At 44.9% G+C, this 9,561-nt stretch overlaps 1 protein-coding gene across 1 annotated transcript; it reads right to left on the reverse strand.

The window, feature by feature from the left end:
* Positions 1–497: 497 nt before the first annotated feature.
* Positions 498–7,923, reverse strand: LOC109782967 (putative disease resistance protein RGA3). The gene is made up of 6 exons (XM_045231199.2): positions 7,632–7,923; positions 6,476–7,540; positions 3,484–5,602; positions 2,249–3,235; positions 2,009–2,157; positions 498–792 (listed from the first exon to the last, which is right to left on the reverse strand). The coding sequence occupies exons 2-5, from the start codon at positions 7,520–7,522 to the stop codon at positions 2,021–2,023; spliced, it is 4,290 nt and encodes a 1,429-aa protein (XP_045087134.1). The 5' UTR covers positions 7,523–7,540; positions 7,632–7,923; the 3' UTR covers positions 498–792; positions 2,009–2,020.
* Between the last annotated feature and the right edge of the window lie 1,638 nt (positions 7,924–9,561).

The following is a 9,561-nucleotide window of genomic DNA, read 5'->3' on the forward strand; positions in this document are numbered from 1 at the left end:
CTTGCACCTGCACTAAACTGTCGATTTCTTTGGAAGTTTCAGCTCCTGACTCTGTGCACCTCCGCAATCACTCTGCAGTTGGCAAGGTACAAAACGGAACACTTCCATCCAGGTGAATGCCAAATCTGTTGACCTTCGACTGTCACAAAACAGCCCACTCCACATTGCTCTTCTCTGAACTTTGTTTCTAACAGCTAATGCAACTCAATCAAAATGAATTATGACTTGCAGAGAAGCAAGATGCCAACTTTGACAGCATCACCGGCCAGTTTTTTAAAATTAAACTACTTATCATCCATGATTATGTATGTAGTGGTCTCCTGAACTGGAGGCAAATACTTCCCTGCTACTCCGTTACAAATAAAGTTTCTGAATTTGCAAGACATAGTGCTTGCTACCTGTTTCTGAATTTGCCAGACATATACTTATAATGCTGCTACCTGACCAGAGCAAGCTGACTAGAAACACATCCTTACAGCTGCTACAAACGGCTCCTGCCCAAAAACAAGACTCAAGCGCTGCCATTATATATGTTCACAAGTTCTTCCTTCAGGTTACAGGCAAGCAACTGAAACAAAACAAATTACACACTGTCTTCCGTCTCCATGTAGCTACATTACTAGTTGTTCTCTCAATCTCATAAAAGCTTTCTTGTTGCCAATAATATAAATTACAGAATGCTTGTGTTTTCGCCTGACAACCTACTGCCGGATGTAATTCAATAGTGTAGGCTGAGCAGCAGCAGGATGAGGATGTCCAAGCTAGGCCTAGCCCGGGTAGTCTCGCTTCCACCTGCTCACAACAAGGTAAGATTTAAACTAGATCATGAGACTTGAGCTTGGTTTATTAAGGAGTGTAACAAGGTACACAGTAGTACGTAGTGTTGAGCTATCTGATAAGAACTTGATTATCCAATTCAGTCAACCAGCTTATTAGCTTCCTTCCGAGTGAGTTAACAGTATGACTGCCAGTGACAACATCAGCGACATAATAAAAGCACAAGATTTTCCTTTCGAAAACGAAAGAATGAAATTTGATATGTACTCCCTCTGTAAACTAATATAAGAGCGTTTAGAATACTAAAGTAGTAATCTAAACGCTCTTATATTTGTTTACGGAGGGAGTAGGATGCAAAGAAGTAGCTTGGGAAGCACCTGCACTGCTAGCAGTGGCAGAACAAAATGACGACTACCGAAACCGAAAATGAATCTCAACTTGTGTATGGTACAAATCCAAATGACAACTGCCAGTGCCCCAACTTACCTCCGGGCAACATGCAGCAGTCACGAATTGAAGTAGTTGATCACTACACTACACCCGCTCTGCTCTTACCTTGTACTATAAATTAAATATCAACACAGCGAGATAGGGAGGGACAGCCAACACATCAATTAACAACTGCTACAATCGACTGAATGAATCTTGCCCATACACGACTCCCTCACTACCTCGTTATGTTCACAAAAAATACTCCCCTCGGGTTACAGCACAGCACACAATTATAAACCACAAATAGTCTCCAGTCTCCATGCAGCTACATTATTACTACGACTAGTTGTTTTCTGAATCACACAAGCTTACTAGTGCCAACACAATTTTAGCCTTGGGCTCCATCGCCAGGGCCTGCTCTTGAGCAGTGATCTGACGATGCAACCAAGCTGAGGAGCAGGATACTATTAGTGGCGGAGTGGCCTTGTATCAAGGTCTCCCATTGTCATTAAGTACAGACATATGGCGTAGAGATGCTCATTAGCAGACCAAATCATGCTATCAATTGAATGCGTAGTCGTCGACGCAATATTTAGCTAATACAGTACATGCAGAGCAGGAACTAAGAAGAGAAGTGTGACCTGTCCCCCTGCCCTCGCGTCGAGAAATAAAAGAAGAAGCAATATTTAGCCAATACAGTACGTGCAGAGTAGGAACTAACAAGAGTCCTGCCCCCCTGCCCTCGTGTCGAGAAAAAAAGAAGAGTACCAAACTTCTTCAGTGGAGAGTATGGTCTCACCTTTCTTTCTAGCTAGCTATCATGCACTTTCTCCTTTCCTCGATCTGCCTTTTGTCGTTGGCGTGCATCGTGTTCCTTGTTTCCATCTTCTGAACCAGATGCAACTGCTGCTACATCTGCTTCTTCCTCCTCTGCAACCATTGTGTGAACTAAAGTCCAAACAAATGAAATTAACATGGAATCAATAGGAGGAAACAAATAAACTAAATATAAATAACACACTAAGAGTTATCTTTTTACCTCCAGATCCGGTCAAGTGCTGGGACAGTGCATCCCTCACCCTGACAGCATCCTGCTCTGCTAACTTCCACGCTTTCTCAACGTAAATCCCCCCGTGGCCGCTCGGCATGCTTGCACCCTCATCCTCCTCCAAGTCTATCACTATGTTGTGCAACATGCAGCACGCGCCGACTGTCAACTGCATCTCAAATTGATTATCTGGATGCCACCCTTCTCCTTGCAGGCACTTCCACGTGTCTTTCAACCTTGCCAACGCCCTCGGCGCGATGGCTGTAGCTGCAGAGTGTCTCCTGTTAAATTCCCTTTTGGACTCTGAGAGCGGGAGACCATTTTCTAACTGGTAAGGTGTAAGGAACCATGGACGAATAGGGTATCCTGAATCACCAATGATGTATTCCCTGACCTCCGAGCCATCTGATAACTTCACCTTACCGCCATTCAGCCAAGCATATTCCTCAATGCCCTCCAAGAGATCACCGTCCAACCAAACCTCCGTGATCCTCATATCTGGATCAACGACAACTTGCACTAGCACCACGTCATTCTCCTCATGGTCAGGGTTTTGTGATCCAAACGTGATGTGATCTGTACGTACAACACCACAACAGTTTGGGAGGCCGTGCATATTGTCAAACTTGTGCTTGATCTTCTCCATTTTAGTGGAGCCAGGCCAGCTGCAGTGGTGCATTGCTCGCTGGCACATAGCCTCAACAAACACCTGAGTTACCAGCGAGACAGTTGACTCGTTCACTCCAAGAGAGAATCCTACGGTAACCGGAGAGTCACCAGAGCTCAGTACCCTCAGAGCGACAGCTACTCTGTCTTGCAAAGACAACAATCTCCCATCAACAAAAGTGTGATCCCTTGCCATCATATCTTCCAAAAATGGGATCCTCACCAAGCTGCAGACGTAACTGAAGGTACTTCTTCTCATTTTGTACACAGAGTCAAATCCTTGTGCATCCACCATAGAAGATGATAAGGTTTCTGCATGGAAAGAAAAATACAGAAGTGGTTACATGATACTCTAGATAAGTTAATCTCGAGAAAATCTGGAACAACAAGTAAGAAGACAAATACTCAGCAAGATGCAGTAGGAAGGTACAGAATATATACCGTCATCGCGTAGTATATATGGACGAAAAGCAGGAGATAAAATCAAACAACCTTATAAACGGGCAGAATCAGATTATTCAAACAAATTAAGACAAAGCTTGTATGTTTGATTTTTGTACCTTCAAATATGATAGAGTTGCTAATATTTGAATCCAACTTGCAGTTGTCTCCTCTCGTGTACAAAACATACCATTTTCTTGGGTTGTCTCCATCACCTGCATATGCCTTGACATGCTCCACTTGGCTGAACTTGTCCCACTCAGTGCCAGATTGTCCCGCGGCTACCGCAGAGAGCAACCATAGCCTGCAGAATAACTGCAGATGCCTTGGCTTTATGTCTCGCATGTATTCTGGGAGTTTTTCCATGGCGTAATCCTTCAGGACCAGCCTCTCGAGTGAAGGGATATGCTCCAACACCTTCAACTTTGGGCAGTTCTCGATGGTAAGCTTCTGCAGATTGGGGAGATCGGTGATCCTCTCCAGATCGGGGCATCCATTCAGTAAAAGCTCAACAACAGAAGGAAAGCTCTCAATGTTGGTAAGGTGCTTGACTTGATGTAGAATTAATAATTTCAAAGAGCTTGCATCGGAGGCAAGGCCTGGAGGAACATGCCTCAGTCTGCATTCACTGAGCACAAGTTCCTCCAAACGGCGCATGGCTTGTACTTGCTCCTCCCACTCCCACTCCTCCCATTCCACCATTCCTTTCAAGACCAATTTATTTAACCTCGGAAATGAAGCTACTGCCACCTGCAAGAATCCAGTCCCTACATGTTTGATGCATGGAGCACGAGAGACCTGTAGGAACTGCAGATTGGGGAGCTGGCACAACCCATTGGGAAGTTGTGTGCAACAAGCCAGATCACTAAACAATATAATCTTCAAGTTGTTGAGGGGCACCATTGATGTGGACATCATCCATCTTGGGAGTTGCCGGCCAAAATACCCCTTGAGTTCAAGAACTTCTACAGTAGATGGAGGGCAGAGCTTATCGAGAACCTTCTCAATTCGTTGTTGCTCTTCCTCAAAGACACCTTCCTTCTCTTTGACCAACCCATCGTTTCCAAGTTTACTGGTACATGCCAGCATCAGCGTGATAAGATGCATCTTCTCACTGAGCCTAGCATTAGCAGCAAATGAGGCAGCAGATACATTCTCCAATTGAACTAATTCAAGAAACCTGAGCTGGGAAAGAGGCCCCAACTCATCCAAACTGCACCAATCATCATCCATGTGAGCTCGAAACATACTTAGTTTCCTCATATTTGTCAGACCACTGAACCCTCTAGGTACCATACTTGCTCCTGGAAGTGAAAGTAACCTCAGCTGGCCAAGCTTCACAATGCTATCAGGAAGATTCACCAATTTTATACATCCAACAAGGACAAGGAATTGCAACAGTTTCATCTTGCCAATGTTCTCTGGAAGTACAGATATATCAGCATTTACTAGTGCAAGATACCTCAGGTGCTTGAGCTGATGCAATGATTCAAGCAATACAGCTATATCTGCAGATTCCATATGCAGAGTCCGCAAACTAGAAAAAGTAGCCAGTGAATCACTGGGCTTCATCTTAATCTTGATAGTTGAGATCAATGTTCTCACTGATTGCTGCGCCTGTGGACATTTCCAATCAAGTTCACCTGATTGTGATTGGTTAGTTTCTATGGACAACCGAAGAAAGTTTTGTATACTAAGTTTAGCAAGAATATCATTTTCTCCATCTTGAGCCACGAGTGCTTCATCTTTAGTCATATACTGAGCAAATGAGCGAACAACATCATGCATGCTGCAAACCCATAGATCAACATATGATTTATCTGGCTCTATCAGGTTCCTAGATACCAACTCCTTGTAGTAATTTTCTCCCAATTCTTCCAAATCAATAGAATTTCCATGAATAAATCCTTCACTAATCCACATTGCAACAACTTGATCCAGATTAAAAATTCTACTTTTTGGAAGAAGAGAGTAGAATAGAAAGCACTGCTTCAGATAAGAAGGCATATGTTCATAGCTTAAGTATACTGTGTGGTTGAGCTCTTGGGGCATTTTTGTTGTTGACCAGTTAGAATCATCCAAAACCTGCTCCCAGTCACGACGTAGCCCCCCTGTTTGACGCAAGAGTCCTCCCATTACTTTAACGGCAAGTGGTAAGCAACCGCATTTTTTTATAAGTTTCAATCCGATATCCTTTAGCGTACTGATATGGTCTTCATCTATCTCATTTGAAAGTACCTGTTGAAGGGATCGATAAGCTTAATTAACTGTGTGCCAAGATTGACTATGAACTCAGTTTTACCTCCTAAGAGACAAGAGGACTAGATTGACTGTAAATGCTCAAAGTACAGAAAGTACATGTCAAAAAGAAATGTGATTAAATGTATTTACTAATCTTGCTCCTACATGCCGAAGATTTGTCCAATGGCTTGCACATATAACATACATACTTTATACCTAGAAAACATTTTTTCTTTCCTTTTACTTTTACTTTTGCACTACTCTCTCATCACTGTCATAGAAAGTTGTACTCCGATGTAGCGGAAATCATGTATTAGTTTATTAGTACTCGTATTTTACGGTCACGTGAAATTATCTTATCTCTCAATCACCTAAAGAGCATAATACTAGGCCAAACATTCATGAGTAAAATTTGCACAGGAAATTATATTATTTTGTTGTATCAGCAGGGACTGAAAAAAATGTTGTTTTTTTATCTCAAAATAACTTCCATTTATATTGTGTCCTATGACTCTGTTGAGTAGCTGAGCACTTAGATCTTCAACCGTAAGCTGGAATACGAGATTGGGTATTCGCAAAAGGTTACTCACTACAAGAATATACCACCCATATGTATTCACTGGTAAAAACAATGCATGTATAATTATCCAAATTTCTAACTATTACGCAAGCTCAACTAAACAAAATCTAGGAACAGTACATATATAATTATCTGAACGTGTCTCAATTAGTGATGTGGCACTAGCAAAGTAATGTTGCCCTACAAAATTATTGGAAAACATATTACCTCCAAGAGGTAGTACACGAATTACATAGTACTGTTAATAAGTAAATAGAGATAATGAAAGAGGTTAGCGTTTAAGTACAAACCTGCTTCTTGAGCAATGACCAAGCGTCATCGGGCGCTAATGTGTCGACGTGGTGGTACGGCCGTATAGCTGCCACCCCTTGGGCGACACGTTCATCTCTAGTTGTGATGAGGACACGGCTGCCTGAAGCAGCACCATTGGCCAAGGGTATTTTGAGCACACGCTCCCAAGCTCCATCATCCCACACATCATCCATTACCAGCAAGGTCTTGTGGTCCTTCAAGGCCTGCATTAGGGCTCGGTGAAGCGCATCCTTTGCATTCCCAGCCAGCTGGGCATTTCCACCGGCACCGACGACAGCTCTTCTCAGCAGCTCAACTTCACTGGAGTTTTGGTTGATGCTCAACCATATCTTTTTGCTGAATTCACCTTGGATTGCCTCATCATTGAAGACCTTCTGGGCGAGGGTGGTCTTGCCGATCCCACCAACACCTACGATAGCAACCACCTTGATGCCATTGTTGACATCCTTTCCAGTCTGCATGATCTGGGCCACCAGTGCTCTTGTGTCTTCTTCAATCTTGTCTCCAACAATAGCCGACCGGTCAAAGTCCCCTACCGTCTCCTGGCCTAGATTACCATGGTGAGAGGCATGGGTGTTGCTGCGATGATCCTCATAGGACCCAAGATTGATAAATTTGAAAGCAGTGCTCCGTTCCTTGATATCGTCAAGCCTCTGATTGAGCGCCTTGATGCGGGTGCCGATCTCACGAGCATGGAAGGGGTTCCTCATGCAGAAGAGCAAGGGATTGAAACACCCTGTGTTTACCGAGGATGGTCCACGCTCCATGGCCTTGAGCTGGCAGAGGTCAAGGATGTCAGTAGCTTCGTACATGGCACGCTTGAGCAGACCCACCCACTCTCGAACAGTCTCGTCGGTGATGTTCCTCCTATCGGCATCGGCCAGGAAGTTCTTGAGGTCCCGAAGCTTGTCTCCCATCTTTTCAATCTCGCCGGTGACGCCCAACATCATCTTCACCTCATCTGTTGCTGCCTGCGTGAGCATGTCCACCAGGTAGGATGCAAATGCATCCAGCACCATCGCCATTGTTGCTGGCTAATTTTTCTGCAATAACAAGGTAATGTCAAATTCAAGCAGGAAGCTTAGCTAACTAGGTGTAAGGAGACACAAATCACACTTGAACTGCCTAATCAACCTCTGAGATGGATGGACAACGCAGACGGCGGAGAAGACCTGGGGCTCAGCGTGGCAGCAGTGCCAGAGAAGACGTGTCTCCTCCAGGAGCGGAAGCTCAGATCCTCCTCCGGCGTGTTGCCTCCGGGAGCAGCAGCTCAGCTCCTTCTCCGGCGTGCTGCCACCGGAAGCAGCAGTTGAACTCCTCCTGCGGCGGGTTGCCTCCGCGAGCAGCAGCTCAAATTCTCCACAGGCTCGTCGCCTCCTGAAACTAGCAGCAACAGCTAAACTAGCAGTCGGACGCAGAGTAGCTTGGTGTAGCGGCAGGCATAAATTCTCCGGCGGCTAAGGCAAAAGGCCACGGCACAGCTGGGTGGAAGTGGACGGGAGCGAGTGAACGGAGTAATAACAGTGGCAAACAGCTGCATTGGACGGAGGTAATAAATTGGGCTGCTGTCAGGTTTACAGACCTATTTAATTGGCTTTGCGGTTATGTTTACAAACTTTCTCTAGATCTGCATAAAATTGTACGCTAGCTAGCTAAATTGTTCACACCGTGTGTCTGTATTCCAACTACTCCCTCCATTCCCTTATACAAGGCCACTATGAAAAATACATTTTGCATCTATACAAAGCCACTAACAGTAACCGAGGCAAAATTTAATGATGTTTTCTCGTAGTAGCAACTTGTTTAATACTTGCATGCATGTAGTCATAATGACAGTGTGCTACTTTCTTCTCATTCCTTCCTTGCATGCATGCAGACGTATTAATGATTCCAGATAACAAGAAGAAAAGTTGGCTTGTAAAGTAGTCATTAAATTTTACCTAGGTACCTGTAATTTGAGTTTGTGGCCTTGTATAAGGGAATGGAGGGAGTACCTCTCGAGGAGCATCCTGAAACACTCCTTGCCATTCGTTATTAAGATAGGAGGTTCGTGGATGCATGAAAATTAGGGCAGACTTGACAGATTTTGCATCACACGGTCCTTCGAAAAAGACCGAGAAGGATGCCATTTTTTGCCGACATCCATGTGACCATGTCCCCCCTCCGAAAAATCTGGATATTCATGTGGCAATGGATCCGCGGACGGATCCCATCTAGGGTGGAGGTGTGCAAGCACAATGGTCCTGGCTCCGGCCTATGCCCGCTGTGTGGTACCCCCGAAGATTCGAATCACATCTTCTTCTCCTACGTTTCTGCCCAATTCGTGTGGAGCTGCTTTAGGGAGGTGGTGGGAGGTGATTGGTGCCACACCAACTTCCCCGACCCCTTCGCCGAACTCCAAAACTCCCCCCTGCCCTCTCGCCACATTAGGTGGCTTGAGATTGGCGCCCTCGCGTGGACCCTCTGGACGATCCGCAATAAACTTATGATTCAGCGCACTCCTCTTCGACGGGCCACTGACGCTCTCTTCAAACTGTCTGGTTACTTGCAACTTTGGCGGCCGCTTAGCCGCCCTCAGGATCGGGACGCCATCTCCGCCTTCATCGCCGACCTGCGCTCGATGGCCGCCCGTCTGTCGCCGCCACCCCCGAAGCCAGATTAGACGCCCGGTTTGGTTTACGGCTACGGCCGTTTCTTTTTTATGTTTTTTTGGGCTTGTTGAGCTGTGCCCTCAGCAGAACCTTTGTACTTCTTGTTGTGTGACTCGGGTGTGTGCGTGCTGGACTAGTCCGTGTATGTGTGCTCTTGGCGGTTTGCTTTATTTATAAAGCGGGGCAAAAGCCTTTTTCGGTATGTAGATCATCTCACAACTTTTGAACTAGAGCATGGTTACTTCATAACATGAGGAGAAGAAATTAAAACCCATCTCAAGTTGATGGAAATACCAGAACCTTGTAAATTGCATGAAATACAATCAAACTTTGATGATTGTATTTAGGTGTTCGATCACATTCACGCTCAACAGCTTTGAGTGTTTTATTCTTCTTTCATGTTTTTTTTTAAG

Source organism: Aegilops tauschii, chromosome 7, assembly GCF_002575655.3.
Source record: "Aegilops tauschii subsp. strangulata cultivar AL8/78 chromosome 7, Aet v6.0, whole genome shotgun sequence".
Taxonomy (NCBI): domain Eukaryota; kingdom Viridiplantae; phylum Streptophyta; class Magnoliopsida; order Poales; family Poaceae; genus Aegilops; species Aegilops tauschii.

Bases quoted from the DNA above. Each gene is read 5' to 3' on its own strand.
- LOC109782967 (XM_045231199.2), bottom strand. From the start codon at position 7,522: ATGGCGATGGTGCTGGATGCATTTGCATCCTACCTGGTGGACATGCTC. The intron at 5,603-6,475 runs GTTTGTACTTAA...TCCCTTCAACAG, and splicing joins GGTCATTGCTCAAGAAGCAG to GTACTTTCAAATGAGATAGA. The intron at 2,158-2,248 runs GTAAAAAGATAA...TTTGGACTTTAG, and splicing joins GCACTTGACCGGATCTGGAG to TTCACACAATGGTTGCAGAG.